The sequence below is a fragment of the Euleptes europaea genome, chromosome 14, assembly GCF_029931775.1.
Source record: "Euleptes europaea isolate rEulEur1 chromosome 14, rEulEur1.hap1, whole genome shotgun sequence".
NCBI lineage: Eukaryota > Metazoa > Chordata > Lepidosauria > Squamata > Sphaerodactylidae > Euleptes > Euleptes europaea.
In genome coordinates this window covers 55,873,113-55,894,199 of record NC_079325.1, presented here as the reverse complement: position 1 = coordinate 55,894,199, position 21,087 = coordinate 55,873,113, and the positions used below count along the sequence as shown (strand labels likewise).

At 46.7% G+C, this 21,087-nt stretch overlaps 1 protein-coding gene across 1 annotated transcript in view; it reads right to left on the bottom strand.

Moving 5' to 3' along the window:
- Window positions 1-6,215: 6,215 nt before the first annotated feature.
- PRDM12 (PR/SET domain 12) overlaps window positions 6,216-21,087 on the bottom strand; it is a 32,024-nt gene continuing 17,152 nt past the window's right edge. Inside the window, exons 4-5 of the mRNA XM_056860768.1 lie at window positions 11,202-11,313; window positions 6,216-6,657 (exon numbers count right to left, since the gene is read on the bottom strand). Of these exons, the coding sequence (XP_056716746.1) occupies window positions 6,275-6,657; window positions 11,202-11,313 (495 nt within the window). The 3' untranslated portion in view covers window positions 6,216-6,274. The remainder of the gene's footprint in view (window positions 6,658-11,201; window positions 11,314-21,087) is intronic.

Here is a 21,087-nt window from a genome sequence, read left to right as displayed (position 1 = left end):
GGCTGCTTGCACCAGGGGCAGAGTTGGGCCGGGGCGGGAAGGGTACCCAGACTCTAAGTCTCTTATCACGCTGTGATCTTTACATCCTTTCAGAAATTGTTCTTTTATGATGCTTGAGATTGGATACCTTGCTTGGATTTCCTTGCTTCTAACCATGACAGTGTCTTGTTCAGATTGCCTCGATGTTTCCTTTCGATGTCCAAGAATAACTAATCCTCACAACAACCCTCTAAAGTGGACCAGTGTATATTGCAGATGGAGGTGGGAGTAAAAGCGAGAGACCGAATTCTGCTATTACAATTGATCTCCAGCTGATAAAGATCAGTTCACCTGGAGAAAATGGACTCTATGGCCCAGAGTCACTTAGTGTCTCTTTAAAAGTAACGCCCAAGAACTTAAAGAGACTACACTGTTTGATTGAGTTGTTCTGAATTCTCCACACGGATTTTAATGGCCTTTTCCTAAAGACCAAAACCTTTGTTTTTTCAAAATTGATCTGCAGGGCCTCTTCCTTACAGTAGTCACCCAATTGGTGTAATAGTCTTCTGAGACCAATTTTGGTAAGCGAGACTAGGGCCATATCGTCCGCATAAAGCAGGACTGAAACTTTTTGTTGGCCAATGGATGGAGGGAAAAAATGTAAGCCAGAAAGCCTCTCTATACTATGTTATTGATATAGAGATTGAATAATAGAGGGGCCAAGACACAGCCCTGTTTGACTCCTTTACTTACTAAAATTCTGTTTGTCAAAGAGCCTGAGGGCCTTACTCGTCTTTGCACAAACGTGTCCTTGTGCAGCCTATGAAGTAGGAATAGCAAACGACTGTCAATATTCAGAGCCCCTAGTTTTGTCCAGAGGCGGTTCCTGTCTATGGAATCGAAAGCCACAGCCAAATCCACAAACGCCACGTACAGCGCCTTTGTGGGACCGTTAATGCCTGAGAAGGTCAGTCGGTTAAGGGTTTGGCAGTGGTCTATGGTGCTGTAGCCCTTCCGAAACCCTCCTTGGTTTTGGATGTATAATTTGATGTTCGATAACCCAGTCCTCCAGTTTGGCCAGCAGATGTTTACTATATAGTTTGGCAGAAATGTCCAGCAAACATATAGGCCTATAGTTCTGTGGGATTGATTTGTCCCCTTTCTTGTGGATGGGGACAATGATACTTAGTTTCCAGCTGGAGGGGATGTTACCAGTTTCATTTATTTGTGAAAAAACTCTTGCTAGAATGGGGGCCCACCAGTCTAAAAAGGATTTAATCAGTTCCGGTGGAATCATATCCATGAGCATGAGGAGGGAGGGGAGGGACCTCAGTGGGGTATAATGTCATAAAGTCCACCTTCCAAAGCAGCCATTTTTGCCAGGTGAACAAGTCTCTTTTGCCTGGAAATGAATTGATTGATTGACTGATTTCTATCCCACCCTTTCTTGACCAAGGTCAAGCTCAGGTTGGCTAACAGCAAAATTCAACAGTTTAAAAACATCTTACATAGACATTATACTTTAAATTATCTTTAAAATCCTCAGTTCTATTAAAAATTCTAGATAGCACCCTTAAAGCCTTGTACAATAATTGTAAGCTGGTCAGAGGAGGGGGAGAAAAAAGGAAAAAGGAAAACAACAACACGGGATAACCAGGGCAAGAAAAGAAATGGGGAATAAAAGCAGGTAACAATGATACAGGTGGGTCGGGTGAGGAGGCCAGCTAAGATGGATCCATCGCTGCCCTCAACCATAGGCCTGGTGGAACATCTCTGTCTTACAGGCCCTGTGGAATTGAGCCAGGGCCAGCAGGGCCCGGGTCTCATTTGACAGAGTTCCACCAGGCTGAAGCCAGAGAAGGTTCTGGCTCTAGTCGAGGACAGCCAGATGCTTTTGGGGCCAGGAAGCACCAGTAAATTGTTCCCAGCTGAGCGTAACACTCTTTGGGGGGTATATCGGGAGAGGCGGTTCCGCAGGTATGATGGTCCCAGACCGTTTAGGGCTTTAAAGGTTAATACCAAAACCTTGAACCTGATCCGGTGCTCAACCTGAAGCCAGTGCAGCTGGCAGAGCTCCGGTTGTAGATGCACTCTCCATAGAGTCCCCCGTAACAACTCGCACCGCCACATTCTGGATGAGCTGTAGTTTCTGGAGCAGCCTCAAGGGTAGCCCTGCATTGAGCGAGTTACAGTAGTCTAATCTGGAGGTGAATGTTGCATGGATCACTGTGGCTAGGTCAGGCTAAGACAGGAAGGGCATCAGTATCCTAGCTTGGCATAGGTGAAAAAATGCTACTCTGGCTACATTTGTGACCTGAGCCTCCATTGAAAGGGAATTGTAATCCCAGGAGATTTCCAGTCACCACCTGGAGGTTTTAGGCAAATATAGACACTTCTGTGTACCTAATAGTTACAATAAAAAAACCCACGGATTCCAATATATCCATGGCAAAACTTCAGTAGCAAAAATTCATAATGATAACACACATTTTACTACAAAACACAAGCTATGCACTATATACACCAACCAGTGCAACCAATTTAACCAGGTATACAATATATATAGAACAGGGAAGTAACACAATTTTCATTCCTCATAGTTCTAGTTAATAATATTATAGTGTCCTAATAGGACTAATCTTTTAATTGTTCTTTTAACAGATGTCAGGCAGAAGAGGAAGACGGCCGTTTCTGATCTTCTTCAGTTCCTCTTCTGACACCTTATTTCTCCAGTTGGTATAAGTTCTTTATGTTACTCAAAATCATTCAACAAACTCCCCATGGGTAGTAATAAATTCCTTCTGCCTTCTAGAGGCTAGTGTTATCTTTCTAAGCTTCATGGGTTTCCCTCAGGGATACCTATTTCTCCATGCCAACTAGTTAAGGAATGAAAATTGTGTTACTTACCTGTTATACATATATTGTATACTTGCTTGGATAAGGAAATTGGTTGCACTGGTTGGTGTATATAGTGTATAGCTTGTGTTTTGTAGTAGAATGTGTATTGTCATTATGAATTTTAGCTACTGAAGCTTTGCAATGGATATATTGGAATCTGTGTTTTTTTTTATTGTAACCACCTGGAGGTTGGCAGCCCTAACATGGAATGATCCACCACTGAACATGTCACCATTGTCTGTTGCCAGTAACTTTTTTATTTAGAATACAAGAGAGCAAGAGAGGTACAAAGATATATACAGCTGTGTACATGATACAGTCAAATAATATATAATATCAAAGTTTTGTAAATAGCGTTTTACACAAAGTATTTACAGGGTTAAAGTGACCATCATTTCCTGGAAGTCTAAACACTGTCTGTGACAACTCTATACAGCTTCTCCATAACAAACTGGAACAGGTATGATCAATACCATCAGCATCATTGATACTTAAACAAAGAAAGAAACTTGTCTTTTACCAAAGTTCCTTCTCCTTGGTTGGATGTAAGGCTTGTGCTTGGGTTTCAGAAGAGAACATGGCCAGTACTTCAAAGATGTAGTGGTCAGCTCACATATACACTCTCTAGGAACCAGAGGAGTTTAAAAAATCTGTAGAGGAACCAAGTGGGGTTTTAAGTTTTAGAACAGCATGGAAGTGAACTGCCTTACAGGAAATGAGCTTCACACATCTGGGCACGTGCTAGGTTCCAATGTAACGCCAAACCAAGATCTGGTGTTCTGAAAATAAACCTGGAAGATTCATCAGTTCTGCTGGTGAAACCCCTGTCTCCCTCAGACTTTCTTCCCTTTCACAACATGAGCTAATTTAGTTACAGCCCTGGATGCTAGGGAACCATAATTTCCCCTGAAAACCAGATTGCAAATTGGAAACCACTGGTGGTTTTCAGTCTTGACTGCTAGTGCATGTGCAAGTCAGAGATTGTGACTCATTCACTTGCTTCACATGAGGAGAGAAGGGGGAGAGAAAGAGACAGGATGATGTGAATTTGCATAACACTGCTTTGACAGCTTGTTCACAGAGGACCAAGCCAGGGTCGGCATCAAGAACAGCATGGATAAGAACCTGCCAAAGGACTGGCAGAGGGTCTATCTCCAACCAAAGGTGCTTAACCTGTCCACTCCAAGGAAATGTGGGGGGACGAACCTTGAGGGAGAGAAATTATGACTCTTTGGCTACCTTTAGTCTGCCAACATTAACCCTAGAGAAGAAATCAGTGTATAGATGTGGGTATGCACACAAGAATGAGGAGGGAGCAGAGTGGAAGAGCATGTGTGGGCGAGTGACTCTGGAGGGTAACTCAGAGCTGGCTATGCACCAAACCATTTTTTGGCAGTGTGTCTGACCCACGCCACCTACTTTTGTTGGCTTAATGCAGACAAGTGCTATGAAGGTCTTAGGGAGGGGGAAACAAGAGAACTTATGCGCCAATTAATGCTCAAAAATGAAATTCCAACATTCGTCTTCAAGACCAGGAAATGTTTTACCACTTGACTCTGCATTACAGCAGGTGTCCAAAATTCGTTGTCTACCAACGGTCACAGATCTGACAATACCAGATGGGAAGATTTAGAAATTCAGAGATATGCTGGCAAACATTGACATCTCAATATAGAACTGACAGCCTTCACTTGGGTATGTTTGACAGAAGGGGTAAAATAGATACACAGGGTTACTAACTCTGGGTTGGGAAATTTTGGGGTGGAGCCTAGAAAGGATGGGTTTTGGGGAGGGGAGGGAACTCAGTGAGGTCTAAATGCCATACAGCCCACCCTCCAAAGCAGCCATTTTTATTCTGGCGCACTGATCTCTGTATTCTGGGAATAAGTTGTAATTCCAGGAGATCTTCAGGCTTCTGGTGAGCTTTACAACAGCCCTGTAATGTAGGTCAGTGTTCCTATTTCCATATTGCAGATTGGGAGCTGAGACAGTTTCGTGTTCTGCACATTTTTTGATCCCTCTAGTGGTCGATTCTATATTACACTGGTTTATGTCCGGCATAGAACCCTACAGTATAAATCTGCAGGAAGATATGGTAGACATAAACTGGTGTAATATCGACTCGACCACAATAGAGAGCAAAACACATGAGGAACAAGGGGGAAAACCCCCAAAGAACCAGGAACTTACAAGAGAGGAAAATGAGAATGCGGAAAAGCCCAGTCATGTGTGTCAAGAAGACCGAACTAAACGTCTCTCCGCAGAAAAGAGCCACAGGAGTCTGCATTTACCAAGGAAACAAGGAATGCAATGGCAGGACAAGTGGAAGGGATAGGATACCCATTTTCCCTTGCTGATCCTCCCCCATCCACATTGCCTACCTGAAGCTGATTTTTCTCCTAGCAAGACTAATTTCTGAATTTGTAGTCCAGCTAGGGAAAACGCTCCATGCATAGGAAGGAAATGATAGTTCTGAAGAAAAGCAATGTCTCTTCATTGTGTTTGGACTCTGCACTCATGTGTTGCAGCAAGCCCCATTTCAGAAGAGGCATCCTGTGTGTCAGAAAGCAGGGGGAAACCCTCTTCTAGAATGTGTTAGAAGAGGCATTCCTTCTTATATGTGTTGGAGAAAAAAATGAGGACATGTTCCTTCTCAGATGGCAGCTGCTGCTGCAGTTTTGCATTCAAACTAGTCAATTTTTGTTCCAAAACTGCTGCCCAATAAATTACAGGAACCTCTTTAGTCGAACAACAAGTTTTTAATCACTTAACCCAGCTGCTTCACTGAATTCTTTGCATCTCACTAAACAACCCCCAAAATATTTGTGTGGATTTTTTAATTATTCCTCCTCCTGTTTCTCTCCAACATCACTTTAACCCAGTTCTCTCTGCAGCTGCATCATCCCCCCCAACTCTCCCCATTATTTTTCCTGAAGTCCTACCACAAAATGCAACAAGAGAGGTGCATTGGATGGACCTGGGATGGAGACTTTGGAAGAGTTTTTGGATTTCTTTCTTTGTATCCCCAAGTAAAATGAAATACACCAAGATCCCCCTCCCCAAATCTGGAAGGGTGGAGCCTCCCCTGAGCTCCACCCTCTCTACTTCCTGCCACCCCGTAAGAACTCCCTTCTGAATCAGTCTGAAGGCCTGTCAAGCCCTGCATTCTGCTTCCAAACAGCCACTCAGAACCTCCCAAGCAAGCAGAGAAGGTGATGGCTTGCCTCCATCTTTCTCAGAGGTACGCTGCTTCTGAAAATGGAGGTTCCACTTAGCTGTCATGCCTCGTAGCCACTGCTCGAACGATCCGCCATGAATCCCTAGCCCCCTTCCCCCACACCAACGAACGGTGCCAACCAGTTCGCAATGCAGCAACCTTGCCAAAACAATGTGATCCTCACAGCACCATGGTAGGGATGTGGTGAGCCAGGGAGGTAGGGTGTGGCACTGGCAAGGCGGGCGAGTGCGACTGCAGGGAAGCGTTGGGGGGCCGGTGCCTGGCGCTTTTCTGATGGGCACGCAGCCCAGCCAGCTGGGAGTAGGCACTTTGGCAAACCTGGCACTTGTACGGGCGCTCGCCAGTGTGGAGGCGCACGTGGTTGCGCAGGGTGGAGGACTGGCTGAAGCGGCGGTTGCAGAAGCGGCAGACAAAGGGCTTGTCCAGAGTGTGGATACGCATGTGGGACCGGAGGTTGCTGCGCGAGTTGAAGCCACGGTGGCAGATGACACAGCGCATGCGCCCGGCGCTGCTGGCACCTGCTTCTGCCACGTGGAAATCCTCTGCATGGCAAAGAAGAAAGGAAGAAACGTCATTCCCAGGGAAACAAGCCCTGCTTTCCTGCTGAGCTACCATACTGGTAATACTGATACATCCCTGAATAAGCAGATATGTCTTAATAATCCAGTGAGAGCCAGCGTGGTGTACTGGCTAAGAGCGGCGGACTCTAATCTGGAAAACCAGGTTCAATTCCCCACTCCTTCCCAAGAAGCCTGCTGGGCGACCTCGGGCCAGTCACAGTTCCCTCAGAATTCTCTCAGTCCACGCAGAGGCAGGAAATGGCAAACCGCCCCAAACCTCTCTTGCCTTGAAAACCACATGGGGTCCCCATAAATCAGCTGTGACTTGATGGCACACAAATGCAACAATCCAATGACCCAGCAATCTTGGACAGAACCGATCTTACAAATACCAGCCTCTATTCCCATCTCCGCATAGAAGCCACGGCTGCCAGAAATTTAACCACAGCCAATGTCATACCAGGACCGGTATCAGCGAGAGCAAAGGCATAAAAACAAGGGAAACCTTGGAAACGATCATTGGCCATATTCACAGATCTCTTAAAGGGGCGGTCAACACATGATCCAAGAAAAAACTGCCCCAGATCTATCTGAATAAGGTACTCCTTGAAATCTACCCACCAAAACAGCAGAGGGTAAAACATTTAGCCTAGCCAGAAGAAAAGTCCCCCAATATCTGGGGACAGTCAGCTGATACAAATAAGATGGAAGAGTAAGAGGGGCGTGATAACAAAAAACAGCATACAGCATACTCTATGAGCCCTGCCAAGAGCCGACTGATGGTAATGCCTCCAGTAATCCACCCCTGAATAAGCTTCCCTCCAGCCTTCTGCCCCTTTGAATGAATAAGCCCCACCAAGCACTGGCTATTGCTTGCAGCTCAAGGCCAATGTGCTTCTCTGGTCCGCACAACCTGCGGCCCCTCTCTTCTCCAAAGCCAACAGCCCTGTTCTCATGTTACAGAGATGGCAGGCACAGTTGTTTCTAAGAAAAATCCAGTGTGCATGCACTTTATCAGTGAGACAAGAGACTAGTACCTGGATACATGTGGGGCTGAAATCACACATTCAGCTGCAAATACATTGACTGTAACATGAGAATTAGTCAGCATACATTAAGATTGCCAGCCTCCAGGAAGTAGCTGGAGATCTCCTGCTATCACAACTGATCTCCAGGTGACAGAGATCAGTTCACCTGGAGAAAAGGGCCGCTTTGGCAGTTGGACTCTATGGCACTGAAGTCCCTCCCCTCCTCAAACCCCGCCCTCCTCAGGCTCCGCCCCAAAAACCTCGCACAGGTGGTGAAGAGGGACCTGGCAACCCTAGCACACATCCAAAGAACAATCAAGTGTACTCTGTACACCGATTGTACATATGTAGGATTGCCAGCTCTGGGTTGGGAAATACCTGGGGATTTTGGGGGTGGAAAGCAGGGGAGGGACTTTAATGCCATACAGTCTAATTGCCAAAGCAGCCATTTTCTCCAGGGGAACTGATCTCTGTCACCTGGAGATCAGTTGTAATAGCAGGAGATCTCTAGTCACCACCTCAAGGTTGGCAACCCTATTGCCAACTCCTGGTTTGGAAATGCCTGGAGATTTGGGAGTGGTGCCTGGGGAAGGCAGAGTTTGGGGAGGGGACTTCAGCAAGGTATAATGCCATAGAGTCCACTCTCCGAAGCTGCCATTTTCTCCAGGGAACTGATCTCTATCATCTGGAGATGAGTTGTAATTCCGGGAGATATCGGGGTGCCACCTGGAGGTTGGCAACCCTACTATAACGTGCACAGGGCTACAGTGCCCACAGGGTAAACAGACTGTGACATTATTATCTTATTCATGGAGCTATTTGAAGTCTTTTGTATCAACTAATGAAATGAGGGTTATTCTATAGATTTCACAAAACACATCAAAATAAAAGATAGTTACTTAATCGCATATTTAGAATTCCTCACAGAATCCAGTCTCAAGAGTGTGTGCATTGTTGTGGGGGGGGGGGAGTACTGCAAAAATAGACCTCTTTTTAATATATATATTTATATACATATATAAACTCAGTATTACACAAGTTCCGCTGAATTCGGTGGGGTTTACTTCCTAATAAATAAGACTTGTGTTGTTTACTTCTTTGTTTACTACATTTCTATCCCATCTTTCTGCCCAACCAGGGCCACCTGTCTAAATTACCGACTTATACCCAGTTTGATGCCCCTTTTAACTGTCATAGCTTCCCCTAAGGAATCCTGGGAACTGTAGTTTGTGAAGTATCTTGAAGTCCGCAGTCTATTTTCTGCTTCATGCATGGAATAGGCCTAAGGGTTCACAAGTCAGAGTGGGGTTGCCAGGTCCCCCCTTTCCATTGGCGGGAGGTTTTAAGGGGCAGGGCTGGGGTGCTCACTCGCGGGGCCTAATGGGGACAAAAAGCAGCTTACACCATTCTTCTCTCCTCCATTTTATCCTCACAACAACCCTGTGAGGTAGGTTAGGCGGAGAGGGCATGACTGATCCAGGGTCACCCAGTGAGCTTCCATGCCTGGGGCTTCCAACCTGGGTCTCCTAGACACGAGCCAACACTCTTAAACACTACACCACACTTGCTCTCTTTGACTTAGGGTTGCCAGGTGGGTGGTTTCAAAGGGCAATTGCCTGCCAATCCACCCGGCTGCTCCAGAGCGGGGATTGCGAGAGTCTCTTTCTTTGCTGGGGATGGGATATTATGGGATCACCCTTGATGCAGAGATGCAGAAAATTGCCTGCCTTCAAAGTTGCATCTGTGCATGAGTCACTGCTAAGAACAGAGACAAGCAAAAACCTATGGCAGAGAGCTCTCTTCTTTCTGTTGCAAAAAACTCCTCTGATGATGCCTGCCACAGCTGCTGGCGAAACGTCAGGAAAGAAAATACCAAGACCACGGTCGCACAGCCCGGATAACCTACAAGAACCAACTATTACAGCAGGGGTGGGGAACCTTTTTCCTGCCAAGGGCCATTTGCACATTTATAACATCATTCGGGGGCCATACCAGGTGTAGATCTCCTGGTGGGGGGGAGAGGCTAGGATTGCCAGGTCTCCTGCCACCACCTGGAGGTTGGCAACCCCAGGGGAGGCCACGCAGAGAAGGCCTGGGGGGCTCCCCCCGGTCCTCCCCCCCCCCCAGGCGGGAGGGCAGCCAGTGGTGGGCCCGAGCAAACGAAGCGCCAGGGAGGCGCAGCCCGCGATTGATCGGCAAGGGAGGAAGGAAGGAAAACAGAGAAAGAGGAAAAGGGAGAGAGGGTGAAAGAAATGGAAAGAGGGGGAGAAAGAAAAGAACAGAGGGAGACAGACAAAGAAAGAGGCAGAAAGAGAGGGAGAGAGAAAAACCTCTCCCACACACACACACACCTGCCGGCCCTGCACGACCTGGCCCCAGGCTCCATGCCCTCCAACCCCCAGAGTCCACAAAAGGCCCCCCTGCTCTCATGCTCTGCCGCCGGGAGCCACAGGCCTCTCCCCCCCCTTGCTGCTCAACAGCTGACAGGCAGCAAGAGGGGCTTACAGTGTGCCCCGGCGTTCCTGCACATTTATAGGGGCAAGAGGAGGAGGCGAGAGGAGGTCCAAAGGGCGCCGCAGCAACCCTGCAAGCCGTGGCCCAGGAACACCCTCAGGGAGGGCCACCCTATGCCACGCCTCCACGGAGGGGGGCCCGGAGCTCCCAAGGGCCACAAAAAATGACCTCGGGGGCCGCATATGGCCCCTGGGCCTGAGGTTCCCCATCCCTGTATTACAGGATCTGGATAATCTCCCCTGCTTCCCCAGATCTGATGGGGGGCAGCCCTCATCCTGCTGAAGAATGTTGGCAGCAGAGAGGAGTGCCCAAGCAGAAGACTAAAGCCACGGGGAGGGGGGATTCTGGCCATGCTGAGCTCCCTTCCCAAACTCTACCCACCCGAAGCTCTGCTCCTAAACCTCCAGGAATTTCCCAACCTGAAGCTGGCAACCGTATGCCATGAATATTTAGTGTGATTACAGCTCATTGCAAAGTGCCTTTTTGGACTTTAAAATCAGATGCGCCTTGCTCTCTACACGATCAGTCCACGGACTGGACACTGACACTTCCGATTTGGACCCTGGGCTCTTCGAAGTCTGGCAAGAGCTCCAGACGAGGGCTTAATTAAAGCATCGCTATGCCCCACTTTGCAAACCAAATATCTAGGGTTGCCAGGTCCTTCTTCGCCCCCGGCGGGAGGTTTTTGGGGTGGAGCCTGAGGAGGGCGGGGTTTGGGGAGGGGATAGAGTTCAACGCCATAGAGTCCAATTGCCAAAGCGGCCGTTTTCTCTAGGTGAGCTGATTTCTATCGGCTGGGGATCAGTTGTAATAGCAGGAGATCTCCAGCTAGTAACCCTACAAATATCCAATGGGAGAAAGAGCTCTGTGCAACCCGAAAGCTGGCTGGTTGTGTTATGAACATATTGGCATCTGTCCTAAATATTCTTTTGCTGCCCTTCTGTGAATTTCGCTTTTCTACCAGCCTCGTTTCCACTTACTCACCATGCTTGGCCTTCTTCTGCTCCTCTTCTAGGCCCAACACCCCTGGAATGCCCAGGAAAGTATTGTGGGAATTTCCATACCAGACTAGGAGTTCTTGGTCTGGAGGGATCATCTGCAGAGAGACAAGAGGGAGGACTGTAGTAAAAAGGGGGGCCTTTTGTCTGACTGTCTGCCCCATTTTCTTACCCCTTCTTTGACCCCCCCCACCCCACCCAACTCTTGCCTGATTGAGCCAGGAATTCTTAGAGGAACATTTTTGCAATCCTTAGCAACATTCAGCATTTAGAATAAGGTGCATGTGGCACTCTATATTTATTTGTTTATTAACTATAAATAAATATATCCCATCTTTCTCCTCAGTGGGGACCCAAAGCAGTTTACATAAGGTTGCCAGGTCCCTTTTTGCCACCGGCGGGAGGTGTTTGGGGCGGAGCCTGAGGAGGGTGGGGTTTGGGGAGGGACTTCAGTGCCATAGAGTCCAATTGCAAAACGGCCATTTTCTCCAGCGGAACTGATCTCTGTCGGCTGGAAATCCGTTGTAATAGCAGGAGATCTCCATCTAGTACCTGGAGGTTGGCAACCTTACTTGCAATGTACATGTCAAGAGCAAATGAAAGCCAGCAGGAGGAGGGGAACTAGGGTTGCCAATCTCCAGGTGGCGGCGGAATATCTCCTGGGCTTACAATTGATCTCCAGGTGACCGAGATGAGTTCACCTGGAGAAAATGGCCACTTTGGATGGTGGATTCTATGGCATTATACTAGGGTTGCCAGCTCCGGGTTGGGAAATACCTGGAGATTTTGGAGGTGGAGTTTGGAGAGGAGGACCCCTCCCCTTCCTCCAGCAACAGGAGGTAAAAGGCTTTTAAAATGGAGACTTCATGTTGCCGCACAGTATCAGCAGCCAGCAAATCAATCCTCTCCTGCCTCCTTCCCTAGCGACAGAATAGACCCCAGTGCAAATTTGGCCATTTTTTTTTCGTGATCAAAATTGCACAGATTTGGGGCGGTGGGGGGAGGGAATTCAGGAAATGGCAAATGGCTCGGAAAAGATCTGGGTTCAGTTTGCACAAAGCCGAAAAGAAATAGGGACCTGCCAGTCAAAATGGCAAGGATAAGAAATAAAAAACATCCCCGAATTGTTTTTTATTCCAAGCTTTTTATTCCAATTGTTTTTTATTCCAAGAATTCCAAGCTCGGACCAAGACAGAAGGGCATGCTTCAAATTTGCCCGCCACTGGGTGGGCAACTACCGGGCAGTTAGTTTTTTTTATATATATATAATTTGTTTATTATTTTTCCAAAATTATTAATCACATAGTTTAACAATGTCATAAACAGTAAAAAGTAAAAACAAATAGGTAACATTGTTAAAAAATTTATATATAATAAAAAATTGTTGACTTCCCCTACACCTCCCTTCATCTTGTGATTAATTAGTAATCTCTTTTGCACAAAATTCTAATCCTAATACTATTGTTAATATTTATTGATCTCTTTGACATTTATATTTTTCAACGAAAAAAAAGATTAATAGTTAATAATATATAAAGGCAAGAAAAAAGAAAAAAAAGAAATAAAAATAAAAGAAAGAAGAAAAGAAATAGTAAATCTACTAATAATAAATGGATTAGTATAATAAAAAGCATTTGATTATTTCCATTAAAAATTAATTATTTTGTAAATCCTCCATTTCTCCCTAACACTCATTTAATACATATTGTTTTTCTAGTGAACTGATATAATATATGGTTCTATTTCCATTATAACCAATCCTTTTAACCAGTTCCTTTTCGATCTTAGCCAGAAGAGACACTAGATTCTTTTAAATTAGTCCCTTTATCCAGAATTTCCAGCATTTCTTTCTTTCCCACATTAGCAGTAATCGTTGAAGGGCATCCTTGGAGATTGGTGGTAAAGTCTCTTCTGCAGATAGGTAATTTCCATAGTAAATCCATGTTGCAATATCTTCCATCCCAAATTCAAAGAAAAAGATCCTGACAGCCCCAGTTTTTCTGCTCATTAAGTCCTCCAAGCAGGTGTTGAAAAGTTCATCAAGCAGATTAAGGGGACAGAAGTCAAAATCACTCACATTCAAATCCATTGTTGTCAAATGAGCTATTGCAGATTGTTTATTGTAATCCCTTGTTTCCTTTGCAGGGTTCTTCTGTTCTTCATCTCTCTTGTCAGCTAGAGCGCCCTCCAGTATCTCCTCTGATCTCATTGTGATAATTTGGGTTTTTATGTCTTTAAGGTCATCTAAGATGATGTCCAGTTTTTGATTAATAAATTGAAATGAAGTGCTCATCAAAGCAGAGAGTTGTTCCATCTTTGTAATCAGATGTTCCATGGTTACTAATTCTGAAAATTTCTATTGAAACTCAGTTAATAAGATCCAGGCAAATTCCAGTATAGTAAATAACAAGGAGGTGCTGCAGGAATCAAAGTCATAGACCTTCCGTCTTCTTTGTGGTCAAGAACTTGGGAAATATTTGCCAGTTACACACTAATACCACACTTCCGATTCCAAGTTCTCTGACTCTCTCATGATGATAGATTGTTTCCAGGAAGGACGTGGCAGGAAGGCTTGTTTAGTTAGAAAGACTACTCTTCGGGGTGGGTTTTTATTTCCAATCCTCCCTCCCCTTTATCCTAGTAATTCCTGATTGGCAACTGAAGCGTCTTTCAAAAATCTTAGTTGTTATGTCTTCCCACTGATCAAATTGATAAGATCCCTGCCGGGTTATCAGATCTTTTCTTGTTTTTAAAGAGTCATTTAAACATTGAGTGGGGAGATACAGATTCGACTGATGTATTTAGCAGTCTCCTGGGACTTCCAGATCCAGGTAAAACAAAGGAGTTGCTTCTGCATAGTTGCTAGATGGTAATAGATTGGGGAGAGCAAAGCCTAAATTCCAAAGAGACGTCTGTGGCGATTTATTGCTCCTCAAGCTGGCAGTGACTGCTACTAAGTCTCCGAAGTTGTAAAACTCAGAGAGTTCAGGAGTCAAACTGTTCTTCATCGGCTGCAGGAGATTTCCTGATACCCGTTCCACTATTTAGGAATCGGGAGGGGCGCGCTGACACCCCTATTTGAGACGTTTCTTGGTTCTCCTCCGGGAGCCCCCGGGGAGACGAGTGCTTTGCTCAACTGCCCTAGTGGAAGTCTACTGGGCAGTTAGTTTTGAAGCATCAACCCCTTCCAGATCATGATGGGCACAGATCTCTGTCCAAACAGCTACTTAGGGCAGAATGACGAGGAAGGCGCTTGTACCCTTCACAGGCATCGCTTTCTCCTGGTTCTTGGTGACACAGGAGGGGGTGACGGGCATCGCGTCTGCCCATCACCCCCCCTTAGACCTGTGCTGCCTCTCTGGGTCCAAGCCAAGCTCCTGCAGCACAGGAGACCTGCTGGGTGTGCACAACAGGTTCCAGCTCCTTACAGGAACAGGCCAGGTCTCTGCCCCACAGAGATTCCAATCTAAGCAGGGAAGACATCCAGGAGAGGGCCAGGAAGGCTTCCTTTCATGCTCAGACGGTGCCAAAGTGTTAGGTCGAATGCTTCATGCAGGCAGCAGGCATTCTCCCTTCTTCCTCCCCTCTCCATTTCTCTCATTCCACTGTGTCATACAATAGTTATTTTCTTTTTAGAAAGCAAATGGCAAAAAAAAAGCTGCCAAAAGCCTTTCATGGTCTTCTATGGGGGAATAAACACCCCCCCAAGCTCTTGCTAAAATCTTAACTGTTATTTTCCCATTAGGAGGAGAAACCTGAGATATGGAAGAAGCCACATAATAACAGTACTTGGCGACGCAATTGCGGGGAAAGCGGGGGTGGCTGATCGAGGGGACCGTCTCGCATTGTGAGAGGTGGAATCACACAGGAACATACGTGCAACTGTTGACAACAGACGGTGTCACATGCCGGATTTTAACATGTGAGGGACTGAAGTTTTAATCGGTTTGAACTGGCCAATTGATCCATGACAGCTACACTGGCCGGCAGTTGCACCTGGGAGTGAGCGATAGAACGTGCACAAGCCAGAAAGGTGTTGAAAGTTTATACTGAATGTGAACATTTGGAAGATGAAGCAGGCTGGTTTTAAATGGGAAGGTGGCTTGCCTCTTCTGTCAGACAATTGGGTGTATTTTTAAAAAAACCTGCTTTACAAACACACACACCCTCAACTGCAAGAGCTTTTTTTTCTTGACCAAGTAGATTAGATTTAGGCTTAGATTTAGGGTTGCCAACCTCCAGTTGAAGTCTAGCGATCTCCTGGAATTATAACTGTTCTCCAGACCACAGTGATCAGTTCCCCTGGAGAAAATGGCTGCTTTGGGGGGAGGGGAACTTCTATGGCAGTTGTCGGCAAACTCATTAGTCAAGAGAGCCAAATATCAACAGTACAACCATTGAGATTTCTTTTGAGAGCCAAATTTCTTAAACTTAAACTATATAGGTAGGTACACTGTTTATTAACTTAATAAACTTTAATTAAAGTTTTAAGTCTTAATTAAACTATAGGTACACTGAATAAAACTTGATATAATACTTAATAATGATCTTATTTATTGATAAAAATTAAATTGTAAGTAAGGTATCCATAAAATTAAATCATGACAATGACTGACAAACACTTAATGTGAACAATGGCCTTGCCTCTCCTTGGAAAGTTTGGGTAAATCAGGTTTGTATGTTGTTGTTTTTAATTTTAGGCATGATTCCAGGTTCTCATCAATAAGACGACTTCTCAATTTACTCTTGATAAGGTTCATGCTTGAAAAAGATTGTTTGCATGAATATGTAGAACCGAAAAGGGAAAGAACAGCAAACTCTAGTAGAGGAAGGGAGGGGGGAGGAATGGAGAAAGGAAGGAAGGAACTGGGAAAGGAAAGAAGGAAGGAAGAAAGGGGGGAGGGATGGAGAAAGAAAGAGGAAGGAAGGAAGGAACTGGGGAAGGAAAGAGAAGGAAGGAACTGGGGAAGAAAGGATGGAAGGAAGGAAGAGTGGGGGGAGGGGCAGAGATAAAGAAAGAGGGGGGAAGGAACTGGGAAAGGAAAGAGAAGGAAGGAACTGGGGAAGAAAGGATGAAAGGAAGGAAGGAAGGAAGGAAGGAAGGAAGAGTGGGGGGAGGTACAGAGAGAAAGAAAGAGGAAGGAAGGGGGAAAGGAAAGAGAAGGAAGGAACTGGGGAAGAAAGGATGGAAGGGAGGAAGGATGGAAGGAAGGAAGAGTGGGGGAGGGACAGAAAGGAAGGAACTGGGAAAGGAAAGAGAAGGAAGGAACTGGGGAAGAAAGGCAGCCTGGAGCTGGAATTTTGGTAGCCGCCTGAGGGAGACGAGGAGGAGGAAGGCGGCAAGGAGGAGTTTTACCCCTTCCAAGTGGGCCGGTGATTAAGGCGCGAAATCCGCCCCCCGCCCCGCCATGGAAGTTCTCCCGCAAGATCCCGGCCAGGCAAGACGCGGGGGGGCGGGAAGGCGATGCGCCGGACCGGCTCCAAACTCTCAGTCTGAGGCGCGGGGAGGGCAAAGCGAGCTCGGTCCTGGCCCAGGAAGCATCGTTGCCTTCCCCGCCCGGGGCCAGGCGGAGCCAACAGGAGGAGGAGGAGGGTGAGAGGTCGCCCAGCTCCGGTTGCCCATAGAGACAGAGGAGGGAAGGCGGTGGCCGAAACGAGGACCGGACAGCCACGCCTCACTCCTCACGGTGGAGAGAAGGAAGGGAGGAAGAAGGGAGGGAGGGAGGAGCCCCCTCTCTGCCAAACCAAGGCGCACAGCTGGGCGGCAAGAAAAGACGGGGTGGGGTGGCAGCTAAGAGGCTCTTGTCGTTCTCCGGCCGCCGCCACAATGGTGGGAGGCGGGGACGGCGCTGGGGCGAGAAGGAGGAAGGGCCACTCCTTCCTCTCTCGGAGACCCTCCCGCTGCTTCGGCCGGCCTAGGGCGCTGCTTCCGCACGTGGGAAGAGCTGCACTCAGGGGCCCAAAGAGCCATTTGCGGCTCGGGAGCCACACTTTTGCGACCCCTGGTCTATGGCATTATACCTCACTGAGGTCCCTCCCCTCCCCAAACTCTGCCCCTCCCCAGGCTCCGCCTCCAAACCTCCAAGCATTTCCCAAACTGGAGTAGGCAACCCTATTTAGATTTCAGCCTTACTGGATTAATTAAGGGACGATGGGGGGGGGACATTTTCATTGGCAGCCAAAGGCATTTCTGTTTTCTTTCTAAGGCTTTTTTGAATACAAAAATTGGTAACTGTAGGAAAGGTTCAAGGAGGTCTTAAGTAACTGTCCAGGACAGCATTTTCACCACAGCTGACACTGGGTGAATGAGCAGCCCGATCTGTCAGTCTAAGCTTCTTGTAGCCCATGACTTGGAAAGCCAGTTCACACATGTTGTCCAATTGCTGGTTTTGCTGCAATAGAAATCAAACGTTTTGGAGAGAAAATCAGTATCTCCAAAAACGGCACGGACACACATCTAGTTGGGACTCCCAGCTAAAATTGCCAATTTTACTTTCTGAAAAATCCTGGCATCTCAGCCTGAGACTTCACACATAAGCAGATTGTTCCAAAGGGTAGCGATATTGGTCTGCAGTAGAACAGCTCGATTTGAGTCCATTAACACCTGGATAGCCCAGGCAAGCCCCATCTCGGCAGATCTTGGAAGCAGGGTCAGCCCTGGTTAGTACTTGGATGGGAGACTACCAAAGAAGTCCAGGGTCACTATGCAGAGAAAGGCAATGGCAAACCACATGTGGTCATCTCTGCCATGAGCTGGATAGTCCGGGCAAGCCTCATCTCGTCAGATCTTGGAAGCTAAGCAGGGTGGGCCCTGGTAAGTATTTGGCTAGGAGACCACCAAGGAAGCCCAGGGTCGCTGTGCAGAGGCAGGCAATGGCAAACCACCTCTGTTAATCTCTTGCCTTGAAAACCCTATTGGGTCGCTATAAGTTGGCTGCAACTTGATGGCCAAAAAAGAGAACAAAACAAACAAACAAACAAACAAAAAACCCACCTTAAAGACTAACAACATTTTCAGGATATGAGTTTTTGAGAGTCAGACCTGATGAATGGAGCTTAGGCTCTTCAAAGCTCATGTCCCCAAAATCTTGTTGGTCTCTAAGGTGCTACTGAACTTAGTTGCACATATGCGGAATACAAAGAAGCTGTGATGCGAAGCAGGAAGCTCCAAGTTCCAACAGAAGACCAGTTTAAAAGGGCCAGATTGATGAGAGTTTAAAACACTGGATTATGGCTGATGCCGTTTACCAGCAAGCACTTAATCATAGAATCATAGAGTTGGAAGGGACCACCAGGGTCATCTAGTCCAACCCCCTGCCCAGTGCAGGAAACTAACAACTACCTCCCCTCCACATCCCCAGTGACCCCCAACCCTCCCCCCACCATGCAGGATCCCACAATCAAAGCACTTCTTTTACTCTTTTTTATTTCAAAAGGATGGGAATCGAGTCCAGCAATTTCAGTGAAATGGCCCTTCTGCGAGTTTTTTTTTACTGTATGATTCAGCAATGAAACAGAAGGCAGAAGGCCATCAGAGGCAGCAAAAATCTCATCTCAGGTGTGCTTGGTTTTGTTTTTAATTCTAATAGCAGAGAAGATGGCCGGAGTCAACTCCCCTGCCCCCGCCGTAATGTCCCCATTTAAATATTCTATTTTTCCCCACAAGAGAAACATTCAGGAATTGTATTTGTAAATTTTCCCTCAAGGGGCAAAATTTACCCAGAGAGGGCAATTTAAATTGGGAAAGTGAGGAGGGCGTTAACCCTTTCAAACACCATGACCCAATCCACTTTCCACCAACCTCGTTCACCTCCAACTAGTATTATCTTTTTTCTTTCTTTTTTAACCATGGGAGATCTGCCCCTGCATCTTCTGCTGTCATGGCTAGTTCAGAGCTGTGGTCAGGAAGCACTGGTTTCTCCCCACCTAAGAATGTAAGTGTAAGAGTCTTGCCATGGGTCATGCTTGTTTCTGTTCAAGTGTATCCTTTTGTATATCATTCTGTTCACGTGTATCCAATGTGTTCGACAGCTCACATGCTGGTCAGACAGGCCCTTGACATGAGTTAGGCCCATTCCCGTTTCTCTGTTATTCTTTGGATTTGATTCCCTGTTCGGGCTGTTTCCCTCCTTTCCTTCCCCCTGTCCTGGCCTTGAGTCTCTAGCAGGCAACTTCTGTATTTTGGTTAGCTCACTCCCTGCTTCCTACCAGGCACCGTTATCTCGTAGTTCCCAGGCCGCTTAGCTGTGCACCTGGGATGACTCCATGCTTAAAGTTATGCTTTGTAGTTTGGCTTGCCATTAGCAGCTTTGAAACTGTGGATTGCTTATGCTGTATCCTGCGGCTCCTGAATAAACGTTCACCTGCTTTAGACCTGCCTGTCTGAGCGAGTGACTTTTGGGGATTGCCGAGGTTGGCTGGAGAACCTCACATTAAGCATTACTTAAGTTGTTGGGGGGTTTTAAGAGCTGGCATGAATTGGGTCTTTTGTTCTTGTTTCTTGAAGAGTCGGGGCTTTTACATTTAGAAAAAAGAACAACTAAAGTACATGATATTGGTTTATAAAACTATGCAGGCGGTGGAGAAAGGGCATCAGGGGGGCTTTTTCTTCCACAATATTAGCTCAATGAAATTGTTGGGAATATGTTCAGGACAGACAAAAGGAAATATTTCTTTACTCAACGAGTAACTAAATTGTGGAATTACTGCCAGTAGACGTAGTGACGGCCACAAGCATAGATGGCTTTAAGAGGAAACCCAACTCATGGGGGAATAGAGCCACATCAATGGCTACTAGACCTGATGGCTAAAGGGAACCTCCATAGTCAGAGGCAGTAAACCTCTGAATACGAATGCCGAGAGGCAGCTTCAAAGGAAGGCCTCAGCCTCTGTGTCCTGTTTCTTGACCTTCCAGGGCAGCTCGTTGGCTGCTGTGCGGACCAGGATGCTGGATTAGATGGACCAGCAGAGCTGTCCTTCCTGTATCGCTGCTCTGTTCCTTAATTCCAGATCTGCCTGGTGCATTTTTTATCTCGCCTTTCTGAGAGCTCAGGGAGGCATACATGGGTCTCCTTTCCCCCTTTTATCCTCATGACAACCCTGTAAAGCTGACTGGCTTAGGTTAAAGCCAGCAAGCTTCAGGGCACAATGAGGATTTGAACCCGGATCCTAGCCCAAATCTCTTAATCACTGCACCATATCACAATTTGTGGGGGCAGCCTATAGCTGCCCAGTGGACAAGGACTCTGTACATGCTCAGAAGTACTTGTGTTACACATTTCTTCTTACATAGCTTATTTCAAGAGGACTCATAGCCAAAAGCAGGAGAGGAGGGGGCAGGTCAGACAATTGGGGTTAAAGGAGGAGAGGCAGAGCCACAAAACCAGGACTGAGGAGTTTTATTTGCTTCCTCGCTCTTGAGATAGTGTAGACAGGAGAATGAGCTTTAAACCAAAGCAGTCCCAGTCCACCTTTGGCTGGCTACTCTCTTTCAGTCTCAATTGACCACACATGAAACCATCTTACACTGAATCAGACCACCAGTCCATCAAAGTCAGTATTGTCTACTCAGACTGGCAGCTGCTCTCCAGGGTCTTGGGCAGAGAAAAGTCTTTAAGAACATAAGAACATAAGAAAGGCCCTGCTGGATCAGACCAAGGCCCATCAAGTCCAGCAGTCTGTTCACACAGTGGCCAACCAGGTGCCTCTAGGAAGCCACTAACAAGACGACTGCAGCAGCACCATCCTGCCTGTGTTCCACCGCACCCAAAATAATAGGCATGCTCCTCTGATACTAGAGAGAATAGGTATGCAGCATGACTAGTATCCATTCTAACTAACAGCCATGAATACTCTCCTCCATGAATATGTCC